At 42.6% G+C, this 27,536-nt stretch overlaps 1 protein-coding gene across 4 annotated transcripts in view; it reads right to left on the reverse strand.

Annotated features, from left to right (window-relative positions):
* The window catches only part of GRIP2 (glutamate receptor interacting protein 2), a 2,580,489-nt gene that overhangs the window by 1,506,491 nt on the left and 1,046,462 nt on the right, over nt 1-27,536 (reverse strand). For all 4 annotated transcript variants that reach the window (XM_044078606.1, XM_044078609.1, XM_044078607.1 and 1 more), the window contains exon 2: nt 24,292-24,372. In XM_044078606.1, coding sequence (XP_043934541.1) covers nt 24,292-24,372 — 81 coding nt within the window. The remainder of the gene's footprint in view (nt 1-24,291; nt 24,373-27,536) is intronic.

Raw genomic sequence — 27,536 nt, forward strand, 5'->3', positions numbered from 1 at the left:
TGAGGGGAGCATCTATGATACTAAAACTGGGGACAAACTTTCTGTAATACCCTGCTGTCCCTAAGAATGCCCTCACCTGCTTTTTGGCAACAGATGCAGGCCATGCCTGAATGGCTTCCACTTTGGCCAGTTCTGACCTGATCTTACCACTCCCCACTCTATGTCCCAGGTAAGAAACCTCTGCCATACCCACCTGACATTTGCTGGGCTTAATGGTTAAAAGTGCCCTCTGTAGTTTGCCCAGCACCTCCTCAACATACCGAAGATGGCTGCAGATGGCAATATCATCTAGGTAAGCAAGGGCAAAATCTCCTGCTAGGATATGATTTACCAGCCACTGGAAAGTTGCAGGGGAATTTTTTATCCCAAAGGGCATCTTTCTGAACTCATACAAGCCAAAAGGAGTAATAAAGTCTGACCTCTCTCTAGCACTGGGAGTCTAGGGTACCCTGCCAGTAACCCTTGGTAAGATCAGTAGTGGTAAGATGCTTAGCCCCACCCAGCTGCTCTAGGGCTACATCCATCCTATGCATGGGGTACACATCTGACTCTGTGTGACTAATTTCCTGTAGTCCACAGAGAACCTGGTGCTGCCATCCTTCTTCGGTACCAGCAGTACTGGGAAGGTCCAGAGACTGTTGGACTCCTGAATTACCCCTAGTTCCAACATTTCTTGTATCTCCTCCCTCACAGGTTGTTTGGCCATCTCAGGCACCCTATAAGAGGACTGCCTAATAGTCCTTTGGGGTCCTGTATCCACACGTTGCTGTACCAGGTGGGTGCACCCTGGTTTCCCAGTGAACATGTCCCCAAACTCCTGTAACACTGCTCGGATTTCTTGAACCTGGGTAGGAGATAGCTGCTGGGAGATTGCTACCCCTTCCACTGAGGTGTCAGTCTGAGCCCCACTGAGGAGATCAGTCACCAGATCCCCCTCAGACTCTACCTGCAATCCACTGCAAATACTCAGCACAAGGGCATCCCTATCATGGTAAGGCTTCATCATGTTAACATGGTACAATTTGTGCCCCTGCCTCCTGCCTAGCAGTCCTACCATGTAGTTATCACTGACCTTCCTTACCACCTTGTGGGGTCCCTCCCAAGCTGCCTGCAGCATGTTGTGTCTGACAGTAACAAGAAACATTACCTGCTGCCCTACAGCATACTCTCTAGCATGAGCATTCCTGTCAGGCCAGACCTTTTTCTACTGTTGGGCTTCTGCCAGGTTCTCCTGGGGCAAGCCCATGAGTTTCCTGAGCCTTGTCCTGAGGTTTAGGACATAGACCACAACAGACTCCTTGTGTGATTCACACTCCCCCCTCCCACTCACCTCAAATTAAATCTAGAGGCCCCCTCACCCTATGCCCATACAGCAACTCAAATGGTGAAAAACCTGTGGATTCCTGGGAAACCTCTCTAAAAGAAAACAGACGGGGCAAATATTTGTCCCACTCCCTCAAACTGGTCTGCAAATGCTCGTAGCATGGTCCTGAGTGTAGAGTTTAACCTCTCAACAAGACCATTAGTCTGGGATGGTAGGGGGGTGGTCTTTAGGTGCTTCATCCCACAGTACTTCCACAGACAGGTCAGCAGGTCTGACATGAAATTGGCACCTGTGTCAGTCAATTTCTTTTGGGAAACCTACCCTGCTGAAAATCTCAAAGTATTTGCCTCCTTTTCGGTCTCAATGGAAGACAGAGCCATTGCCTCGGGGTATCTTGTAGCATAATCTACTAGCACTAGGATATACTTTTTTCCCGGTGGAACTTGGGGTACTCAGTGGCCCCACAATATCCATAGCTACCCTCTGAAATGGCTCCTCAATCACAGGCAAATGCATCAAAGAAGCTTTCACCTTGTTTCCTGCCTTGCCTACCTGTGGCACTGCTCACAGGTCCTGCTGTACCCTGTAATACCTCTGGAAATACCAGGCCAATAGAAGTTCTGCATAATACATCTCTTTGTACGTTTTATGCTCCTATGATGTGCAAAGGGAATATCATGAGCTATGGCTAGAAGTGCCAGATGGTAGGCTCTGGGAACTACCAACTGCTGTATTCTCTCACACTCTAGCCCTCCCTCGGGGTCCACACTCTGTACAGTAATCCTTTGTCCCGGTATACAGATTCCCCCTCCCTTGAGAATCAACTGCCTCACTAGCTACCTCTCTCAGGCCTTGTAATGTAGGGTCCAAGAGATGAGCCAGTCTCAACTCTCTCTTTATAACCCTTCCCAGCACCCCTTCCACAGGAGGTCTGGCACCCTCTGACAGCAGTGCCTCACTGTCAGCCTGGGTACTATTACTCACCTCTGCTCTTGCATAGGTTCATAGGGTGATACTAGGCTATCTGCCCTAGGGCATTTATAAGCCTAGCCAGACTGTGTTTGGCTTTCGCCACCCTTTTAGATTAGTTGACTGTGCCTCTGTATAGTAGGTCACAGAAGGTAGCCCTTTTAATGTTAGTTTACTGTACCTCTGTCAAGCAGGGGCACAGAAGAGATCCCAGGGGTAAACTTACGATCTCCCATCCACACGTCAAGATTTCTCTTGAAGAGGGTCAGTGAGGGGCTCTGCCTAACATGGATTGGGATTTTGTTCCAGAGTGAGGGGAGCCTCTGGGATATGAATCTGTCCCTCCAGCATGTCCTATTTATTTCTGTGCTGAGGTTCAATTCCCTGGAGCATGTAGCTCTGAGGGATTTGGATTTCCTGAGGTGAAGCATGTCCATTAATTCTGGGTTGGACATGGCTTTATACGTCAGACACAGATCGCCTCTGAGTAGGCGGTACGCAACTGAGTAGAGCTGGAGTTTCTTTAGCCGAACTGCATAGGGCATCTGTTTGAGCCCCTTGATCCTCTTGGTGAGATACTTTTGGGGTCTTTCCAGTTGCTGCAGGTGTCGGGTAAGGTACATCCCAAACGGGGCATTGTACTCAATTATGGGCCTGATAAGTGATGAGTAGAGGGGCACAATGACCTCTCTTGATCTAGATGTGAACCCTTTCGTGATGAGGTGGGCTATATAGAAGGTCTTTCTAACCACTTTGGCAACGTGATTGTCAAAGGAGAGATTGCTATCTACTTGGGTCCCTCTGTCCAGCAGAACATCAGTACCCACAAGCAGCTGTGGCTCACCTTCAGTCTCACTGCTACAAGGTAGCTTTCCCCTCTGAAGCAACCAGCTCACCAGTCCTGGCTGCAAGTGTGTGGTCTTGTCTGGGTCTCCCCCAGGCTACCAGACCCACATGCTCGTCTACAAGCTTGACTGCATGTAACTGCATGAAAACATGGTACTGCATTATCAAAATCATTCCCTATCAGGATATCTGCAGGGATATCCTCAAACACACTTATTTGCTGGCTTCCTATTCCACCCGCCCAGTCAAGGTGAACCCAGCCAAAGGTATTTGGAATGGGGTCCCTCTTAAAGATCTGACTGGAGTAGACTGCCCAGGCAAGTAGTGCTCCTCTGTGACCATTGCAGGCTTCACAATGGTTATGTGAAAAGGCTCTCTCTCAGCACTGGTCTTTTTGCCATACACTAAGATAGGCTATAGCCTCTTGTGGTAGTCTGGTAGTCTTGTCTCAAGACAACCTACTGTTGGCATTTTGTCATTCCCACTTACTGGTGCCCTCACCATTTGTTCCCACCTTGCCTCCATGGACATCTGTATGCTACATGGCCCCACTGGTTGCATTCAAAATATTTAACCCTAGGACCTGGGTGTGTACCTGGGCTAGTGGCTTCCCCTGCTAATGTCAGATTCTGTTGGGGCAGTCTGGGCTGCCCACCATGGGTTCCCTTAGATCCATGAGCAGCAGTGTGTGTCCCTTTCCTATACAGGGATGCCCTGCTTGCTAGGTATAGGTCTCCCTTCTTCCCCAACTCATCTACAGTAAGGCACTCTATCAGCTAACCAGATCCTCATGCCCTCGGGTAATGTGCTAAGGGTCTGCTGCCTCACCAAAAGGTCTGCCCACCCTTCAGAAGTGGTGACCTGACATCCACTCACCCACCTATGAAAATAAGTGCTTAGTTTAGCAACATATTCACACACACTTTGATCTGCCTTGCTTCTATGCTCACAAAACTCTTTCCTATAAGCTTCAGGTGTTAGCTTAAAAGATTCTAGCAAACAATTCTTTACAACATTATAATTTAAAAAGTCATTATCAGACAGTTTGGACAGGACAGTTACAGCTTTACCATGGAGTAAGGGGGTCAGGAACCATAACCAGAGCCCTTGGTCAACATCATACTGTTTACATACCCTCTCAAACATATGAATGAAAGTATCAAAATTATCCCCCCTGTGAACTGCGGAAGAAATTTACTGATCTTTGTTGCTTCTGGGGTTCGGTTACTCCATTCCCCATTACCTCCATGACTCTGGTGAAGAGTCAGCATCTCCTTTTCATGTTGCCTATGCCTCTCCTTCTCCTCAGCTTCTGGGCATAGCAGTTTCTCACTCTCCTCAGCCTGCAGACATCACAGTTTCTCATTTTCCTCAGTCTCTTCTCTAGTTGCCTTGGTCTCTCTGCTCCTTCTATTTCCAAATGCTCGGCCTCCAAACTCAAGTCTTTTTAGCACCATTCTCTGAGTGTTGTACCTCTCCACGGCCAGTCTGATCGTCCTCCTTGTTGCTATTCTCTGATGCAGCTGTGACCAAAGCTGCTATCATGTCTGCTTTAGTCAGGTTTCCATGCACCAGTCCTTTAGCCTCGCACATCTCAGCCAAATGGCTCCTTGTCAGTTTGCCATACTCTTCTGACAGGCTTGCCTACTCTCCCTGACTAACTAAGCTACCAAAAGAAATAAAACAATTGTGATATGAACTCTGAATGTTCACTGCATGGCTGAGGAGGAGAAGGTAACCACACACACAACAAACCCAGTCTCACATAAACCAACCACAACTGCAAACAAACACATAAAAACACAAAGACATACTTGGAGGCTCTAATAAAAAACTTAACAAAACAACAGAGGCTCCCAAAGCAGACATCCAAGAAACCACCACCTCAAAACACAGCACATGCAACACATAGTTCACTAAGTCAGTGTGCCAAACAATCACAGCCCTTAAGGCGAAACACCATGCCTGATACACTAGTAATAGGTGACTCTGCCTGATACACTAGTAATAGGTGACTCTATAGTCGGACACTGACGTTCCGCTTACCAGGCTGAACAAGGAGAGGGTAATGGTGAGCTGCCTGTCGGGTGCTAGGATCTGCCACAACAGAAGCACTCAGGTCACTCCAAAGCAAGTACAAATATGACTCCGTCATTGTCCATGCCGGCGTGAATGACCTGAGACGTACCTCCCTGGACTACATGAAAAGAGACAGAGGAGCTCTCTGATTATGTAGCCCAGGCCGGTATGACCCTGACCTTGAGCAGCATCTTGCCCTCACCAAGAATGATGCCACAATACAAAGACAAGATGATCAGCTTTAATAATTGGCTCAATTACTGGTGTCATTCTAGGGGGCTCCAATGTCTGTCTGCTTGGGATGACATGCTGGACAAGCCACGCTGCTTCACAAGGGACGGCTTGCACCCGTCACCACTGGGCTTCCAGATATTGGCTAAGGCTCTTGCCACCCCCATAGTGCCTTTTTTAGGTAAGGCTCAAAAGACAAACCCACCACCTTAGAAAACAAAAAAGGAAAAAAAGTAAGGGTAATGCTGCTCAACGCCAGAAGTCTAAATCTCAAGATGCAGGCTCTCGAAGCACTCCTCAGTATGGAGTGCATCGATGTCTGTGCAGTAACTGAAACCTGGTTCAAGGCTCCTGAGAGCACCCCAGCTCTACCAGGTTATACCTCGTATCATGTATTTTGGCCCCAAAACTTGGGCCGAACCACAAAGGGAGGGGGAGTGTCCATATTCATTAAAGACACCCACACCTCCAGGTTAGTGGCAACGCACGAAGCATCGGAGACCATCCATGTGCAACTAACCGTAGGCAAAACTGCTATACAACTTGTAGCATGCTACAGACCAACCTCTCAATCTCAGGAACTCCATTCAGCCTTCCTGAAGACACTGGAGGATATGAATGTCTCACCAAATACCATCATATTGGGAGACTTCAACTACCCAAACATAGATTGGGTGCATTATTCAAGCCCTAACACCATAGCCCAAAGGTTCCTGGAATTCATCAACTCAAATGCGATGGAACAACTAGTCACCTCCCCCACAAGGGGAGATAATATACTTGACCTGATCATCATAAACATGGGGACAAAATGCTCAACACCGGAAGTATACCCCTCACTAGTGAGATCAGATCACAAACTAATGACCCTAGATATTCATATCCCACCTCCACCCCCAGCACAAAAGACCATAGTGAGAAACTTCTCAAAAGCCGACTTTACACTCCTTAAGACTGAAATGGTATCCTTCAGGCCCCCTGGGCCAGTGGAAACCACATCCCACACTGCTGAATCCTTCACAAATGCTTTCTACGGACATCTCCAAGAATGCATGGATCATGCAATCCCAAATAAAACCAAGACCCTTTCCACCAAAGGCAGGCATCCTATCTGGTGGACCCCAGCCATAAACAAACTTTATAACAAGAGAAGGAAGCTACTGCAAGACAGAGCAAAATCCCATAAAGGGAAGGCATCTCTGATCAGCACTAGCAAAAAACTACGTTCGCTCATAAAATCATCCAAGGCCAACTTTGAGAGAAAAATCACTAAGGACACTAAAGATAACCACAAGGCCTTCTTCAGCTATGTTAGAAACCTGGGCAGAAACCCTCAGATATGCTCAGAGTTAGTTCATAATGGCAAGAAATACACTGAACCCACAGATATTGCCAACATACTGGCAGACAGGTTCAGTGCAAATTTCTTCCCTCCCTCACCCCCAAAAGAAGAAATATTTATACCAGCTGAATGCAACCTCCCTGACATCTCAGATGTCCAGGTGAAAGCTGCTCTCAGCAAAGCTAAAAATACAGCATCAATGGGACCTGACGGTGTCCCGGGTTGTGTGCTACGTGACCTCCAAGAGGAGCTAAACCCGCACATAAGAATGCTGTTTAATCTCACCCTTACTACAGGATATGTACCTGAACACTGGCGTACAGCAACAGTGGTCCCACTCCACAAAGGAGGCACCTCTACAGACCCTGGAAACTACTGCCCCATAAGCTTAACCAGCCTGGTCTGCAAAGCTATGGAAAGGATCATTATGGAACTCATAAACAAAGACATCGGGGACCTACAGACAACTGATACTACCCAGTTCGGCTTTGTAAAAGGCAGATCCTGCCTTTTGAACCTGGTGGACTTTTTTGAAACAGTCACTAGAGCCATCGATGAGGGCAAAGCAATTCATACAGCCTACCTGGACCTGGCAAAAGCCTTCGACACAATACCCCACTCAGGCATCATAGACAAGCTCAACAGCTTAAATGTAAACCCGTATGTCACAAGATGGGTTGCAAACTGGCTAAAGGACAGAACCCACAAGGTCAGAATAGCTGGAGCTATGTCAGATTCTAAGCCAGTCACAAGTGGAGTCCCACAGGGCTCTGTCTTGGGACCCCTCTTGTTCGGCATTTATTTCTCAGATTTGCAGGCAAATATAGGGGGGTTGTGGCTGACAAAGTTCGCAGATGACTGCAAACTAGGTGCCATAGTAGATACACCAGCTGACACATGCATCCTTCAGAAGGGCCTTACAGAAACAGACGACTGGTGCCAGAGTCATGGCCCTAAACTAAATGCCAAAAAATGTATAGTCATCCCCTTTGGGAAAACAAAGTACCCACAAATTACCACATAGGTGGTAATCCATTAAGTACGGAAAAAGTAATCAGAGACCTGGGGACCCAAGTTGACAGTGACCTCTCATTTGATACCCATGTCGCCAAAGTGGTTAGAAAGACCTTCTACCTTGCCCACCTTATCATGAAGGGATTCACATCCAGATCAAAGGATGTCATTGTACCCCTATATTCCTCCCTTATCAGGCCTATGATCGAGTACAATGCCCCATTTGGTATGTACCTCACCCAGCACCTGCAGCAGCTGGAGAGACCCCAAAAGTACCTCACCAAGAGGATCAAGGGTCTCCAACATATGTCATATGCTGCCAGACTAAAGAAGCTCCAGCTCTATTCAGTAGCATACCGCCTGCTCAGAGGTGATCTGTGCCTGACGTACAAGGCCATGTCCAATCCGGAATTAATGGACATGTTCCACCTCAAAAAATCCAAATCCATCAGAGCCACGAGAGCTAAAGATCTAAACCTCAGCACAAATATGAATAGGACATGCTGGAGGGACAGATTCATAACCCAGAGGCTTCCCACACTCTGGAACAAGATCCCAGTCCATGTTAGGCAGAGCCCCTCACTGACTCTCTTCAAGAGAAATCTTGACGAGTGGATGGGTGATCGTAGGTTTACCCCGGGGGTCATCTCTGTGTCACTACTAGACAGAGGCACAGTAAACTAAATTTATTTTGTACACTTTTGTATCATTACATGGGGTGGCGAAAGCCACGTACACTATGGCTAGGCTTATAAATGCCCTAGGGCAGACAGCCTAGTACTATACTATGAAACTATGAAACTATTTAGAGTACAAAACACCTTTAGTGATCACTGTACACAAGATATAGGAATTCAGTGTCCACACCACTACAAGCCTACAAGCCAATTAATATGTGATGTGTGTATATCACCACTATCAATCAATATTTGATGCGGCTATCCCACCACTACCAAACAATATGTGACACCCGTGCACTGGCCCAGTAATCAAGGAGCCTCAATCCTCACCACTAACACCAGTGAGGGACGTGCACATTGGGAGGATGAACAGTTCACACACAGTACAGTACAATTTCCCTTAAGGGCACAAAGAGATCACAGCCAGTCTGGAGCTGGTTTCTCTCTCTCTCTCTCTCTCTCTCCAGATCCCCAATAAGACTCCCCACTGGCACAGCTATAGGGTTCAGATCTCAGCCGAGTGGTCAAGCCAAAACCTCCAGCACCCTCTCTGTCCAACTAGTGCTTCATGTCCCTGCCCAAGTAGCTGACAAAAACACACACACACACACACACACACACACACACACACACACACACACACATGTACACACACACATGTACACACACACACACACACACTTTGAGATTTGATTTATATACAAACACACAGACACTCCTGGGGAAGGCTGGCACAGGTTCTCTAGCTATGCCCCCCCTTTCTGCACAGACTATATGGTAGTACCACCTGCCACCAACCACCCTTATCAGCTAATACAAAGGCCCTTACCAAAGGGTGTACAGTTCGACAGTGTAATATTACTGCTATCCAAATAGTAAGTGCGACCATGGGTAAGGATATTTAGGAGTGGCCTATACAGTGTCACCAAATATATATGCAAGTACTCTAAGAACTTAAATATCACTACACAAAAACCAGCCACAAGTAAAAGGATTAAATATATTTAATAATAAATAATCAAAGCACAAGACACTACTCATTAACTCAACACAGTGACAGAGCACAGAATCACAGGAAATATTTTAAAACAACATTGTAGGACAGTCTCACATAAATATAGAAAACATATAGACTAATCTTATTGTATTTCTATCCATCTCTAAGAGAAATTACTATACCTCAATAACTTACAGAGCAAGGCAAGTGCTGGTGAGTGGAATGTTTTCAGATCCAAGGCAACATACAAAATGCATGGACTTTCTCTCAGAGTTAGTTCTTAAGTCAATAATATAAATTACTGCTGAATCGCCTCAGATTACATCATTCTTGTCACCTCTGCCTAAGTTTCCCAGGCTAGCAGGAACTTAAATTTTTAACATGTCTCTGTTAAAAATGCTCATCTCTCAGCAGCAGACAATTCTCTCTTAGACGCTTGCCTGAAACTGAAAGTCGTAAATCAATTACCTTGGAAACTTGTAATTACCTCTGTTTCCAGACAATAGAAAGAACCTCCTAGCCATTTTGTCTCTTAGCTGAGATAAACTAACTTTATAACACATCGCAAAACTCTTTACTTATCAACTTATTTTTAGAGTTTTGCAAGTTAACTCTATGTCCCATTTGCTACAATGAAAACATATATTATCATTGGCATATTTTGTTTATACACATCTGCTCTTTTCCAGCAGGGTGTACTGTTGTTACAATCTTGAAGTTCAGTACAGAACATATAGCTTTCTCACATTTTTAAGGCAAACATACAAATCATATTACTATTCACAAATGACATAAAAATATTTACAAAATTCTATCTAGCTGGGCTGGCAGTGTCACATTGCTACATAAATCATATTTTTAAGTGACATATAATTATTTACAAAATTCCAGCTAGCTGGGCTGGCAGCATCTCGATTTATCACACACATCACTGTTATGGTCTATAAAGAGCTTTAGAGGCCCTGGAAGAAACACAGAATGGAAGGCCTGAAGAGCAAGGAGGAGTGCTCTCATCTCCTTGATATTGACATGTTCTGCCCTCTGACGAACTGACCATAAACCTTCAGAAGGTCAAATTAAGCCCCCTGTTAGAAAAATATGTATTAATGTATATGTTTAGTGCTTAAGAAATAAGAAAGATATAATGCATTTTATTCTATTAATGTTATGACAAGAAAAATGAATGCATATGAAACTGCAAGAAGCTTTTGGAAACTGCAGTGTGCCTTTTGCAAGTTGGCCTCTGACACCAGCAGCTGCTAGCTCAGCAAGAATTAATGTTTATGCTTCTCAAGTGATTATCTGCTGGGTCAGGAAACTAAATGTGTGAAATAATGAGAATCTTCTGCTCTTTTCCGCTTGAGCAATCAACCTTGTATATGTTACTAGATAACGCACCGGCTGCAAGGAGGAAGTGATAACATGTAACAAGAAAAATGTATTGAGAACTGTATCTACTATTATGTTCGAATTAATTTAGAACCTTGAGTGGAAACTTTTGTAAAAGGGTATTGTAACTAACCAGGTGGCTAGCAAGGCCATGTTGTTTACCAGAAAAGTTTTTAAGCAAAATGTAGTATCAGCATTTTAGATGAATAGAATATTGTAAGCTAAAGTGATGTAAAACCCCTTGTGATGGACTATGTCAGCCTGGTGGGTTAATACTAGTAAGAAATACTATAAATGTTGTGTTCTTCCTGTTTCATTCAGACAAAATTCTGTACTTGTACGTTTTTTGCCTCCTGGTGTACACTAGTAAAGAACCTGAACCTCCTGTGTATTGATCTTTTTATTACAGTATTTTTTCATTTAACAGATTGGTCCTTTGCATACCGGAATCCCTCAGAAGATGCAGATCAGAGCATAGCGGTGGTCGAAGTCTGCATGCAGGAGAAGATACCAAAATGGTTCTTCTTGAGTGAAAAGACCTCCAACTGAATTGTCGTTTAAAGAGGCTGGCCACTTTCTGATCTGTGGCTGAAGAGCGGATCTCCACTTCGAACCGTGACTGCTCAATACCGGAGGCTCAGGTAGGGAGGATTTTTGCCTTTTTTCTGTTTTAGATCAGGGACTAGGTTTTTTTTTGTCAGATTTGTCATACAGATCAGGGACAAGAAAAGTTACTGTTTATTTGGTCATAGATCAGGGTAACAGAATAAGGTAGGCAGTTATTCTAGATAAACTGTGAAAGGAACTGAAGTTGTGGTACCACGTGGTAAAAGGGTTACGCAACATTTATTAACATGGGAAATCAGTGCACTAAAACATCGCGAGACCCACCCCTAACCGAAGACGTAAAATATATGCTACTACAACGTGCAGATAATGTTAGATATTATGCAAAATGGGTTAACAAATATGAATTTGATGGGAAATTAGACAAATCTTCGCTTGTTAAACTTCTTAAACAGCTTAAAAGTGATACAAAAGGTCAGGCAAAGAAACAATGGCAATTAGGCATTCCTCAGGGCACACAGGTGGATTGAGGAAGCAAACCGTAGGGAACAAAAGAGTAATAATTCAAAGGCATTGTTTTTAGACAAAGAAGATAATAATATAGTAGTAGCAAAGGCTCCTCCACCCCCCCCACTCCCTTTTTCAGGATATGAGGCGGGTGGACAAGCTGGTCCACCTCCGCGGTATCCTGATGTCTCAGTGAAACCAAAATTGTTTGTTAGAGATCCCATTGAAACTAGGTCCCGAACACGTAAAATACAGGGGGACATAGAATCATATCAAATGGAGAGAAATTTGCAAGTTGAGAGTGAGGAAGAAATATGTCCACTTATAGAGTTACCAAATCCTCAGGCAGGACAGGTTGGACAGGACCCAACCCTCTTGGTATATAGGCCGTGGACACCGGAGGATATCCGGAAGGCTACTGAGGGAATTCCCCATCCAAAAGTTAATTTTACAAAATTCCTAGAAGATTTACAAGGCATGAGGTTAAGTTACCACTTAAATGGGGAAGAAGTAGAAAAAGTAGTTAGACAAATTGTAGGTCCAGATTGGCACATGATTAGTGGCACCTGGAATCCTCGTAATGCAGAATTTAAGCCACTCCCACATAGTGACGCAGAACTTGACAATAGAGTGAAAGGCCTTACAGACCGAATCTCTGAGAAGTGGAAACCTAGAGCAGACTGGACTTGTATTAATCAATGCATACAGCAAGAAAATGAAACAGTAGATGGGTACTATGCCAGATTATTAGAGTGCTTTAACAATCATAGTGGCATGACAGTTCCTGAAAATCAAACGAATGATTCCCCGTATGAACAACAATTAAAAAATGCATTTTTAAAAGGTTGCATTGCACCTATTAGTAGCTTCATTATGAAGCATATGATAGATCATCGAACAAGTAGGTTACAAGCCTTACTTGAATATGCTAGACATGCTGAAAGACATTTTAATAGCAAAAAGAAAAAGAAAGCGCAAGTCTTCACTGCTGAAGATGGAGCTGAAGTTTATGTATTACAGTCTGGTAAAAAGGGTAAGAGAAATGCACAGGGAAATAAACAGTCTGACAAATGGTCAGAGGACTTTGAAAAAAGGAAAAAGAGAGGTGAATGCTTTAAGTGCGGGAAGAAAGGTCATCTAGCTAGGGATTGCAAACAAAATAGGAAGGTAACCACAGAGGATAAGGGAGATGAGGACTGACTATATGATGGTGAAGATGCACCATACGAGAGTCAGAAATCATCGGGAAAAGACAATAAAGAAAGAACAAATGTAAATGTGATAGAAGGAGTAGAGAAAGTGCAAGTAGACATGGGGGATAAAGAAAATGAGATTTTAGATTTAGCATTATTGAGCCTAGAGCTCTACCTAGCAGACACAAAACCGGAAGTTACACTTCTGGTGGAGGGGAAGGAAGTTAAATTCCTGTGTGATTCAGGAGCATCACGGACTCTGATACACTCCTCCAAGTTACCGGAACATTCAGAATCACCTGATTATATATTGGTGAAAACTGCAAATGGACAGCTATACCGGGAACCACTTTCCCATGATATAGCAATAACTGACTCTGTTTCAGGGATGACTCAAAGGAATAAAATTGTTGTTTCTGCAAAATGTCCAGTGAACCTATTAGGTAGGGACCTTATGCAGATATTTGCCATAGCAGTAGTTCCAACTATGCAGGGTATGGAGGCACAGCGACAAATGGATACTTTTGTGGTGCGACTGGAGGGTGAAACTTTTTACTGGTACAGCCAGGACTTGGTTACGACTGGTCCAGGGGCAGTGACCGAGGAACTGATGAACGTAGCCATCAGTAAATCCCCCTCCCTTGACACTGACAGACAGCATTTGTTGCATTGCACTCTGTATTACTGTAGCACACCAGGTCCTGATAAGGAATATGAGCAAGAATTGTTCAGAAATCGTGCAAACAGATTAGTGTTACGTAATCTGTACTGGGATACTGAGGGAAACAGTGTTGTTAGCTGTTCATTACCTCAAGAATTCCTTGCACTATACAAATCTAATCGATTACCACATGTCAGTTTAACTAAGAACAAAAATGTAAAATGGGCAGACCTAGGAGAAAAGGTAACGAGATGGGAGAAACAAACTGATTTAGAATTATCAGAGCAGGGAATACAGAAACAAAAACTGAATTGGCTAACACAGGCACACCCAGCTGTACACTTGCAGTCTAGCGAGGACAGCTGATTAGCATTCTTATTAGAAGACGAGGAGAAAGCCTTATGTAACATACCAAAGATTCTTTGGTCAACAGGCAAGTCAGATGTAGGACTTATCCGAACAGCAGGACCAGTTACTATTACACCAAAGTCAGCATTCAGACCACAGAAGAGACAATATCCTTTGAGATAGGATGCAGAGATAGGAATCAAACCTATAATAGCAGCATTACTTAGAGAAGGAGTACTGGTAGAATCTCCTGATTCACCATGTAATACACCCCTATATCCTGTTAAAAAGGCAAACGGGGAATGGCGTATGATTCAGGACTTACAAGCTGTAAATAATGCAGTAATACCTAGAGCACCTACGGTGCCAGATCCACACACTTTGTTAAATGATTTGAAACCTCACCAGAAATATTTCTCTGTGGTAGATATCAGCAATGCTTTCTTTTCAATACCTATACATCCTGATAGCCAATATTGGTTTGCATTTACATTTCAGGGAAAAAGGTATACCTATACTCGACTACCACAGGGATATTGTGAGAGTCCAACAATATTCGCACAAGAAATGGCTAGTAATTTGGCGGGATTCACCCCACCGGGGGGTAGTCAAATTCTACTTTATGTAGACGACATCTTGCTAGCAGCCCCCACCCAGCAGCAATGCAGGGAGGATACCATAGCACTGTTGCAATTCTTAGCAACACAGGGACACAAAGTAAACAAAAGCAAACTACAGCTTTGGAGAAAACAAGTTAGATACCTAGGATATGTAATATCCAAAGAAGGTAGAATACTAGATGAGGATAGAAAAACAGCGATTTTACAAGCACCCAAACCAGCAACCAAGAAGGAAATGATGTCCTTCCTGGGAACAACTAACTTCTGCCGGAGTTGGATACCAAATTATGCTTTGGAATCTGCTCCACTGACCTACCTCATATACAAAAAGCCAATGGCAGCACAGGATTTATTACAATGGACACCTGAAGCAGAAATGGCTTTCTGCAGGTTGAAGCAATTAATAGCTTCTTCATTAGTTCTAGGATTACCAAACTATCATAAACGTTTCTTTCAAACTGTAGACTGTAAGCAGGGATATATGACATCAGTGTTGACAACAACATGGGGATAAGCAAAGCCCCATAGCTTACTATTCATCACAGTTAGACCCATTGGCACGATCCTTGCCCCACTGTGTGCAAGCAGTGGTTGCAGCTGCAATGGCAGTACAGGCTTCAGCCTCAGTGGTGTTATTCCACCCTCTCACATTGAGAGTGCCTCATGCAGTTGCGATAATTTTACTGCAAGAAAAAGTAGCATATCTCTCTCCTGCTAGACACCTTTCCTGTATGACTATACTGTTGAGCCAACCTCATATGACAATTGAACGATGCATGACATTAAATCCATCAACTTTGCTCCCAACTCCTGCGGATGGCACACCACACAGTTGCCTGCAGGAAATTGAGCAGAAAACCTTACCCAGACAAGATCTCATGGATATTCTCTTGGATAAGGCTGAGGTGACATATTACGTGGACGGCTCATGCAGAAGGGGCCCTACAGGGAAAAATCTAGTGGGGTATGCAATAGTTACAGACACTGAAACCTTAGAAGCCCAATCCTTACCACATAACTTGTCTGCACAAGCAGCAGAATTGATTGCCTTAACACGAGCTTGTACCTTAGCAAAAGACAAATGTGTAAACATATATACTGACAGTCAGTATGCTTTTTCTACTGTACATGTTTTTGCACAGCAGTGGAAAAATAGAGGGATGATAACATTTAGTGGTAAACCAATTAATCATGCGCAATTAATTTTAGAATTGTTAGAATCTATTCAGTTTCCTACTAAAGTAGCTATTTGCAAATGCGTAGCTCATACAAAACAGCAGGACAGAATTTCAAAAGGTAATGCGAGAGCTGATGCAGCTGCGAAGCAAGCAGCTTCAGACTCAGAAACTTTACTTTTAGACGAGGAATTACAACCGTCTGAAATTTTAGACCTAGAAATGTTAAAAACAAAGCAGACGCTTACTACAAAAGCAGAGAAACAAAAATGGGAAAAACGAGGAGCAATCCTTGAAAACAGGCTGTACATCTCCAAAGAGAAATAAACAATTTTGCCATCTAATTTGTTTAGATATGCAGCTTCGTTGAGCCATGGGCAGTGCCATGTCTCAACAGGGGGGATGGTACAGTTAATAAACCGAATATTCCAAACATATGGATTCACAAATTACACAAAAAAAATTTGTGCGGCATGTCATATTTGTAACAAACATCATGCACAAGGGGCATTTAAACCTAAACAAGGAAGTTTTCCTACACCGCCATATCCGTTCCATACTATTTGTATGGATTTTATAGAATTGAACAAATGTGATAACAAAAGGTATTGCCTTGTCATTGTAGATATGTTTTCCAAATGGGTGGAAGCCTTTCCAACTAAAAACCCGGATGCAACAACAGTGGCAAAAGCTCTCATAAAGGAGATTATTCCTAGATTTGGCATACCGGAAAGGATCTATAGTGACAATGGTACACATTTTGTGAATCAGACCATACAGCAATTGGGACGCTTCTTTGGGATTTCCCTTAAGAACCATTGTGCTTATAACCCTCAGTCTGCAGGACTGGTGGAGAGGCACAATGGAGTCCTTAAGAACAAACTCAGGAAGTTAGTCAATGAAACCCAAAAGAACTGGGTGCACTGTCTGCCTCTGGCGCTGCTGAGTATGCAAACAGTTCCAAATGCAAAGGGTTTAACTCCTTTTGAAATGGTGTTTGGGAGAGCATATTATGTACCTCAGTGGAAAGCTCTCATGCCTGCAGAGCAGGAGGCTGATAGTTCACTAGCTAGTTATATGAGGAAACTGTTAACAAATAAATCTCTCTTGCAGTTTAACTCTTTTTCAGATAAAGAACAGACCAGACCATTGGAAGCGATTCTAGCCCCGGGGTCCTGGATCTGGGTGAAGGTAAAGAGGAAGAATTGGGCAAGCCCGAAGTGGGAAGGACCGTACCAGGTACTGCTGGCCATGCCTACTGCAGTCAAAATAGCTGAAAGGTCATCTTGGATCCATTTGACGCATTGTAAACCGGTAAAGAACTTTCAACTTGATAAAAACATTGTAACTGTTACGCAACAAGAACAAAATGGCCAAAGATAGAAATTCAGACCAACCTCAAAAATGTTGCATAATCATATTATTGACCGTACACTTGTTGACTGTACTTTTGACAATTTTCTTTTTCTTGTGTTTTTTTCATTTCTCAACCACACAAGTAAAACTGGATAAACGTGATGAGACATCCATAGACTGGCATCCAAACTTTAACACATACCTAGCAATTAAACGTGTATATGCTGAGACTATGAACATTTCAAACTGCTGGGTTTGTACAGCTATACCAACAGCATATGGAGGACTACTAATGTCCGCTGTTCCTTTAGGGATCAATGAGACTTGGGAGAATTTGCTTTTTGACACAGGAACTGTGAGATCACAGGATAAAACAGCATTGTATTTACCTGTTACACAAAAAGGGATTGTGTGTTTTTTTCAAGAATGATACTCTCCAAGTGGGCTGGAGTAACTGTAACATAATATCTTATAAATGTTATATTAAGACTAAAAGTGGGAGTACTGTTTGCAATACTAACTATGATTCATATTTGAACTCAATGAAAACTACATTGAATGAAGTACAAAGAAATCCTGTTTTGATTAAACAATTGTCAATCATAGATAAGAAAATGTTTCATGCAGGGCTAGTGCGTATTAGCACTAAAGTTGAAAACTGTTATTTTGTGTGTGGGAAAAAGGCATACAAATGGCTACCTGAGAATTGGTCTGGCAGTTGTTTTTTGGGCTACCTGGTTCCGGCCATACGACATACTGCGGAATTACCTCTGGGTAAAATACGGAACGTGAGAGATGTTTCCAAGAAAACCAAAGATCCAATCGAGAAACCTGTGAATCCAGTAGGGTGAGTTGAAGCAGGTTGGAAAGACCATAATTCCGTGAAGGACAAAGACAAATTGACTCATATGGACTTGAGTGACAGTGTTATATCTTGGGCAGGTATACTCCCAGCATATGGTGCAGTCAAATTGATTTGGGAGCTGAGAAAACTGTCAAAACTTCTCGAAGTAATGAGTAATGCAACTTTTTCTGCTCTTGAATTAGTGACTGATGAACTGAATGCCATGAGAACTGGTGTGCTGCAAAATCGGATGGCTCTTGACTTCACCCTAGCGGCGAGAGGTGGTACGTGTGCGCTTATCAAAGAAGAATGCTGTGCGTACATACCAGATAATAGATATGAAATTAATAACCATCTGGAGGTGATTCAGCAAGTGTCGGCCATGACCAAACCAGGCCCAAACCCTCTGATGGATTTTTTCCAGAATCTGTTTGGGGGGGTGGGGTTCCATCCTAATGAATATTCTGATTGCCATTTGTGTGGGTTTACTCCTATTAGGAGCATGTGTTTGTTGTGGAATCCCCTGCATGAAAAGATTAATTAAAGATTTTATAGATATGTCTGTCTCTGAAACCTTGTATCAAGACATTGAACTTGAGGAATTGGTTCCAAATGAAATTCTCCTGAAGTCTAAACTGAATGACTCTCTTAACTGCAAGTCCCAAGTGGAAGAGGTTAGGAGAAGAAATAAAAATCGTTTAAACTTCTGAGAATAGAATAAAAAGTATTAACGGGGGGGGGGGGGAATGTTAGAAAAATATGTATTAATGTATATGTTTAGTGCTTATTAAGAAATAAGAAGGATATAATGCATTTTATTCTATTAATGTTATGACAAGAAAAATGAATTCATATGAAACTGCAAGAAGCTTTTGGAAACTGCAGTGTGCCTTTTGCAAGTTGGCCTCTGACCCCAGCAGCTGCTAGCACAGCAAGAATTAATGTTTATGCTTCTCACAAGTGATTATCTGCTGGGTCAGGAAATTAAATGTGTGAAATAATGAGAATATTCTGCTCTTTTCCGCTTGAGCAATCGACCTTGTATATGTTACTAGATAACGCACTGGCTGCAAGGAGGAAGTGATAACATGCAACAAGAAAAATGTATTGAGAACTGTATCTACTATTATGTTCGAATTAATTTAGAACCTTGAGTGGAAACTTTTGTAAAAGGGTATTGTAACTAACCAGGTGGCTAGCAAGGCCACATTGTTTACCAGAAGAGTTTTTAAGCAAAATGTAGTATCAGCATTTTAGATGAATAGAATATTGTAAGCTAAAGTGATGTAAAACCCCTTGTGACTGACTACGTCAGCCTGGTGGGTTAATACTAGTAAGAAATACTATAAAAGTTGTGTTCTTTCTGTTTCATTCAGATAAAATTCTGTACTTGTACGTTTTTTGCCTCCTGGTGTACACTAGTAAAGAATCTGAACCTCCTGTGTATTGATCTTTTTATTACAGTATTTTTTCATTTAACACCCCCCACCCTGCATCTGAGGCATCTGAAAACAGTTCCCGAGAGGGGATAGGGGGCTGAAAAGGAAGCCCTGAGTTGAGACACAACTGATGAATCCACCACTGAAACTCTACCTTGAGGCATGGAAGAAGAGGAACTAGAAAGTCCAAAGGATGAGATGCTGAAGCCAGACTGACTTTAAGAACCAATGAAGCTTTTGCATATGGAGTATGGATAGAGGAAGCATAAGAACAGTGCATGTTATGTAACACAGGGCCCTTAGATACGCCCTGTCTGAAACTATGACCAGAGGGAAAAGGGAATGAAAATAAGCAATTAGAGTCAGGGCCTTGGGAGGAGGCAGGGATGCCAGCATAGGGATGGTCTGGGGCCTGCAACCAAGAAAAACATGATCCTGAGGAGTCAGGAAGGATTTTTGGAAATTTACTGTAAAACCTGGGTTTTGTAAGAGGCAAACAGCATAGTGAAGGAAGTTGCTGAAGTAGGGTTCCTGGAGAGGAAGCCTGAATGAGAAGGTCATCCAGGTTGGGAAAGATTTGAATACCTCTCATCCTGCGGAAGGCAATCACAGGAGCAAGGCATTTGGTGAAGACACTGAGCAGTACAGAGGCCAAAGGGCACAGCAAAGAACTAAAAATGCAAGAAAGAAAAAAAAAAACAGAAAAGTAAAAACTTCCTGAATAAGGATGTAAAGATAGGCATTCTTGAGATCCAGACAGATTAAACAAAACTGAAGAGGAAACAGGATCTGGAGAGAGAGCACTTGAAAGGAAGGAACCTTCAGCAAGTTGCCGAGTTGGAAAAGATCCAGGATAGATCTCCAAGTACCTTCTTTCCTGGGACAACAAAAACTGCCTTGTGACAAAAGAATCTGAAGAACATCTGGAAAAAAAGGGCAGCTATTCCTGGGGAGGATGAGGAATGCCTAGAAAAAGAAGGCGGCTTTTCCACACCATGAAATACCCCTGATGAATGACGGACAGAACCAAAGAATCCTAAGTGATTCTTAACCACTTGTGGAGAGACAGGGAAAGACAAATAGAGAGGAGAATCTGACATTGAAGGGAGGGAAAAAAGTTGTCAGACAAAACTTGGATGGTCAAGTCCTGCATGGCCTTACCCTTTTCCTGAAAAGACTTGAAAAGTTCAGCAGCTATTTTCATTGCCTGATGATATGGCTAAATTAATGGATCCTCCTCTTGACAAAGGCTGAAGGCAGTGCCAGGAATAATATATAAACCACTATTAGAAAATCACAGCAAAAACAAGAACCACAGCCACAAATCCAATAAATTATTGCTTTAATACCAAAAAGACTAGTGCCTCGGCTCAAAAGTCTTCAAAGGAGTAAAAAAACAGATAAAACACACCTTTTTATACACAGTTCAATAAAACAATTATTCAATTAATCTTATATTTCCAATCAAGGTCCTTATTAAAACTTTTAGGTTCCAAAGTATTATATTTAAGATTATACGCCGTTTCTTTACCAAATAATGTATACTTCAAATCTACTTTTTCACCAATTTGTACTTTTATCTGTTCTGAAATAGATCCTTTTAACAAAGTGGCATCCCCCCATGAAAATTTTTAAAATGCAAACCTAATGGACTATTTGCACGACCATTCTTTATGTCCCCTAACATGCTCCTGAAAGGATTTTTTAAAGGCACGTTGACTTTCTCCAATATAAAAATTTTGACAGGGACATTTCAGCACATATACTATTGCCTCAGTATTACAATCAAATCTACACACTGGTTTATAATACAAATTATTGATTTTAGAAAAAAGGTTAACCACCAAAGGACAAATAGAACATCTTCTACAATTATAAGTACCCACTTCACTACTTAAGATTCCATCCTAGGTGGGGGAAAAGTGAATGTATTGTATACTACAAAAATGGCAATAGAAATAAGGGGAAAATTATTAATCTTGCCACTTAACTGTTTGTCAGAAAGTAATAAAGGCCAATAATATCGTAAAATGTTTATTTGTTGAATTAATACATTATATGTGGTTCATAAGTTCATAGATTAGTACTAAGCTAACTGCTCTTGCGAGCCATTTTAAGCCTAGCCAATTATCCCTTGTGAGACTCAAACCCTGCACCTTGCGTTTGTAAGGCAAACACCTTAACCATTAGGCCACCCTTCCAACCCCATGGTGGCAAAATAAATATTACTACATACCTCTCCATCTTTATTACAACCATTAGTATCACTATAACATTTCATTTTGAATATACCTTTTCTTTGTTCAGTTACCAGCTGTTGCCTATCCGTCCAAACTCTACACAAGGACTTCTCAACTTGCTCTATATTATAATCCCTATTAATAAGCATCTTGTGGGTTTCAAATGCTTCCCTTAAAAAATCAGAGTCATGACTACATATTCTATTTAATCTAAGAAACTCTGCATAAGGTAATGCCTCCATTAAGTGTTTACTGTGACAGCTAGAACCACATAAGAATATATTACTTCCAAAGGGAGGAATAATGCCTTAACACAGAACCAAAGGCAGCAGCTGCATCATAACTGCATTTAATGGAATAGCGGGTCAGTTGAGAAGGTGACCCCAGCAAAGACAGGGCTAAAGCCTTACCCTCAGAGTCTGGAAGGTCTGAAATAACTTGAAAAGCCTAAAAGAGAAGGACTAAAACATTATCTGATTGTACGGGTCTGGCAATTCACAGCTCAAACAGCCAGGGTAGCAGGTGTGTACACCTTTTTGCCCCATCTTTCCATGGCCCAACTGTCTTTGTCAGAGGGAATCAATTTATTAGAAAGCAAAAGCTTGGAAGGTTTATCAGAAGAAACAGAAATAATAAAGGTGTCAGTAGAGGGACACTTGTAAACAAGTTTACAATCATCAGGCACCTTATAAAACGCATAAGGTATTTTCTGAGCAGGGGAAATGGGAAACAGGAGCCTGAGAAGCTGCTGAGAATGTATCCAACAAAGCAGCAAGAAAAGAAGGAACAGCAGAGGGCTTGGAAGACTCCATTTGGAGGAGTTCACAATACCTCTTCTGAACATCAGAAGCCTGGGTGCAGTCCCACATAAATTCCATCATACGAGAGACAGTATCCCCAAAGGAAATCTCTTCAAAGGGAGAATCTGGACTAACAGACTTCCCCAGAACCATAATCCAGTGGAGAGTGAATCTGGGAGGAATAGGCCAAAGCTCTTCATCACAGTCCAAGTCCTCATCAGAAGAGTCCTGCTCCCTAGGCCTCTTAAGAGGAGTAGAGGACCAAGGGGGGGGGGGGTAGGAGCAGACACTCCCAAGGAGGCTTCAAAGCCATGACAGCATTGAACAACCTCTCTGTAAAATCCTGTCATTCACACTGAGGATCCTTGGGAGCAAGGGAAATATGTTTGGATTGTGTTTCTTCTTTAAAGGGCTGTCAGCCTTTAACATCTTAGGAGGTTCGGGCCCCCCTCTGACACTCAGTGTAGTGGGAATTTCCTACCTAACAAGAATATGTGGAACACTCCAGAGTTCCTCAGATATCATCAGCTGTGGTTTCCCTGAACATCCAAGACAGACATCTGCACAGCCTCAAAGGACTTGCAAGAAGCAAGATCCATGGTGGCTTCCAAAGCATTTGTGGCAGACGAATACGAAAGAATAACCAAGTGATCCTCCAGGCTTTCACCAGTCTTGGGAGACACATTCATGGCAAATACAGCAGCCCAATCTGACCTGACTTTTTTGGTGTTTTTAGCAAACTGCTACCCCTTGGGCTGGGATGATTTTGCCATTGTACTCTGCGCCAACACCTCAAGACGTTGGTTCTCCAGGTAGATGGATAAGGAGGACAGACAAATACGAAGAGTTTTAGGGACAAATGCCTGATAAATAGGACATGACATATGGTCATAAGAAGCACTTAAGCAAAACAAACACTGTTTGTGACTGTCTTTATGGAGAATCTGTCTACCACACTGCCATTTCCCCTTTCTGTTGACATGTAGGCTTATAACAAAAAGAAAAAGCCAAGATAAGATGAAAACCCCCAATGGGGCACTTATCTGAAAATGGACTGGTAACCAGCAGATGAAAAAGTCTTCAGACAATCAAAGATGGCATTCAGACTGGCGGCAAAGATGTCTGAGGTATGTACGTCACTTTTATGCTCTATGCCATGAGTGGTTGTGACACAAGACGTCCCTATAACAATCTAAGCCTTTGGTATACTGGCTAGACATCAGGCTAGCATTGGCAGGGGATCCCTTCAGTGAAGAATACTGCAACAGTTACATGGAGATATCATTTGTTGACCCTAAAAAGGATTATTACTTGATTTTCTAACAAGTGCATAACTGAATGAAATGTTTATAAAGATGGCTTTACTCCACTTGAAAAAAATTCCAAAGTATGATGGCCACAGCGCAAAAAAAAAAAAAAAAAAGGGGAAAAGCTGATATAATACTCCAGTCATCTGGCATACATAGTTAAACATTTCAAATGTCTACAGTGGTTAGCATATTAAATAAACATCAGTCTCTATGTTGTGCTGTTAAGAAAACATGACAGCATTATGTTTGTTCTTCATGCAAAGATTATCTGCCAGACCAACTACCACTGAGGTAAGTAAGAACATTACATTATAAAAAGTGATGTGAAACACAAACCACTGCATGAAGTGGCCTCTGTACCTGGTATACTTTGTCTTCTAGAGACCAGGGCAGAGTCCACGCCACCAGCATCTTTGTTTCCTTTTCCATAAGGACCATCATCTAAAAAGAAAGGAAAGAAAAAAAATTACTTGCAAAGTTTTTGCAAAACTAAATTCTGTTTATGAACTAAAACTACCCAAAGGGTAGGACACTGACCTAAAACGTTAGAGAAGAGGCTGTAAATTCAGCACTCAGTCAGAAGGCCTGAACACTGTTTCCAGCAGATCACAGCAATTAGTTGTAGATTAAAGTTTTAGACAATGAATTTTGTTATCCGTATACTTTGCCTCTTTAGACCAACAGAAGGCTACAGAATCCTAAAATGTCATGGCCCCAAAATAAATGCAACTTAAAGAAGAACCCATTAAGATGAGCAATTACAGTCTATATTCAAAACGATATTTCAGGAGTAAAAAAACACAAAAGGTCTTAACATGAATACTGAACCACCAGTATTGCCTTTGTCATTTCTAAAAATGATAGTGTTTTAAAATCAGAAATGCTTGCACCAAACAGTAGTTTTGGAATTTCACAGCTTTGGCATTTTACAAGTGATCAGTGAATTTAAGCATTTTTCTTACAACTGTTTCCTGAACTCTCTGCTTTGTAGAATTGATCATCTGCTCAGTTTTGTTTAATGATTAGCTTGTAAACCTGCTTTTACATTATAAGAAAAGCAAATGTTAAACCAGTTCCTAATCACCAGTAGGTGGTAATCAGTACTTTGGATTCACACAAGTTTCTGAAGTAATAACCATTTTCTCATGGTGGGGAGATGTGGGATCTTTACCACTGAAGTAATTCTTCCATGTTAAACAGGTAATTTATTACTTCTGTCAGACACTCAAGACATTTACTTCTGTTTTTGCTAGTACAAGATTTGACATTTCCCTTGTGTAACTTGATCTAATTGGGATATCAAGAAAAGTGCAGTTTTGTACATACCATAAATGTAGGTGTTCGAGTGGTTATGCTGCTGCAGTCATCACACTTGGGTTATCCTGCCATCAGGCGGTCCCGCAGTCGGCCTGAATTCCAAAGCCTTGGTCTGGCGTCAGTTGTCGTCGCTTCTTCCCTGACGTCAGTGCAGCAGGGGTATAAAAGAGGCAGCCAACGCCATTTTCTTCAGTTTTTCTTGCCCCAGATGTCAGGTGCCCCAAACTAAGAAGGCAAAATAAGAAGCTTGCAAAACATACCTTAGTGCAAAACAATGGTATTAGTTGTAAGCAAATACACCATATAGACATGCATCCCAAAGGTTGAAGTACTTGGAGGTATAAGAGAAGCCTTGTTAGGTAGAGTGGATGGAGGGAGGGTAACCTGGACTGCAGCAGCATAACCACTCGAACATCTACATTTATGGTAGGTACAAAACTGTACTATGTTCATCGTGCTATGCTGCTGCAGTCATCACACTTGGGTAGAGTCCCAAAGCTATGGTTGGGTGGTAGGAGCTAAACTGGGTTAGGTGCAGCTAAGATGCCCTGCAGAACTGCAGTGGCAAACCCAGCTCTGGTTTTTGAGTATAGATGAAGGTGGTAATGCTTGGTAAAGGTGTGCACTGAATAGCAGGTAGCTGCCTCCAGAATGTCCTTTGTTGGGACTCCTCGGAGGAAGGCTGCTGAGGTTGCTGTAGCCCTGGTAGAGTGAGACCTAATAATAGCAGGCACTGCTTTCCCGTGGTGAGAGTAGCAAAAGCGGATGCAATGTGCTATCCATTTGGAGATGGTCTGTTTTGAAATAGCCTTTCCTTCTGAGCCTGGTGCATAGGATACAAGGAGTTGGTCAGATTTTCTGAAGGCCTTTGTCTTGTCCAAATAGTAACGTAACTGTCTGTGAATGTCCAAAGAGTGAAGGAGTCTTTCTCCTTTATTCTGTGGGTTTGGATAAAAGGTGGGTAAGTGTATGGTCCGATTGAGAGCCACACTGGATACTACCTTTGGCATGAAGGAAGGATTGGTGCGTAAAGATACTCTGTCCTGATGGAAAATGATTAGGTCCAAACCAATGGTGTTCAATGCACTCGAAATATAACCAATTAACCAAAAAGAGCACAGCGTTGCGGGTCCACAGAGAGAAGTTTATTAACAAAAATAAACCACAGGTTAAGCGCTTTCATCAAACAGAATGACTTCATCATGATGGAAAATGATGAAAGGTTCCACTGCCATAAGTGCCTGCAGTTCTGAAACTCTGCGTGCTGAGGTGATAGCCAGCAGCAGGGCCGTCTTCCATGACAAGTATTGAAGCTCTGCTGAAAAGGCTGGTTCGAAAGGAGGAAGTGTTAACTTTTCCAGAACAAAATTTAGATCCCAAGTTGGAGTTGGTGGTTTTCTGGGGGGGGGGGTCTTATATTTTTTGCCTCTCTGAGAAACTGCCTTAGCAAAGGATGAGAGAAAATGGGAGGAACTGTATCATATTGAGCTGAAATGGCTGAAGCATGGATCTTTATGGATGAGAAAGAAAGGCCTTTGTGTAGCATCTCAGCTAGATATTGGAGTATGCGCGGAATATTTGGGATGCCAGGATTTAGGCTTCTGGCCTGGCTCCATACACAAAATCTTTTCCATTTGTCTGAGTGAGTTTTTCTGGTGCTAGGCCTCCTGGCCTCCAAAATGACATTCTGGACGTCCTTTGAGAGAAGTGTTGTTTGATAATTTAAGGTATTTTCCATGCAGCTAGATTTAAGGTCCTTAGCTGACTGTGAAGGATCTGAGAATTCTGTTGGGTTAACAGCAGAGGGAATTGAGGTAAGATCCATGGAGGGCTGCGAGTCAAGTTTCGTAGTAGTGGGTACCAGTGTTGACGTGGCCAGTCCGGAGCAATTAGGATCATCTGTGGTCTCTCTGATCTGGCTTTCAGTAATACCTGGGTCAGTAGAGGCAGAGGTGGGAAGGCGTAGACTGACAATGCTGTCCAACTGAATTATAGGGCATCCACTTTTCAGGCCAGGGGATAAGTCCTTGTGCAAAATTTTTGTAGCTGGCAACTGTTGGTTGAGGCAAACAGATCTATGTCTGGTGGTCCCCACCTTTGAGTTATCATTGAGAATACTTGTGGGTGTAGTCTCCACTCGTGTGGGTCTGTCAAATTTCTGCTTAATTTGTCTGCAAAGTGTTTTCTTTCCCTGGCAGGAATTATGCTTGCAGTTGTACTTGGTAAGTTAATGCTGTGTTCCACAAGTCCATTGCCTGTCTGCATAGTGGGTAGGAGTGCATTCCTCC

Source organism: Protopterus annectens, chromosome 7.part1 (assembly GCF_019279795.1).
Source record: "Protopterus annectens isolate FY-2018-M chromosome 7.part1, PAN1.0, whole genome shotgun sequence".
Taxonomy (NCBI): Eukaryota; Metazoa; Chordata; order Ceratodontiformes; family Protopteridae; genus Protopterus; species Protopterus annectens.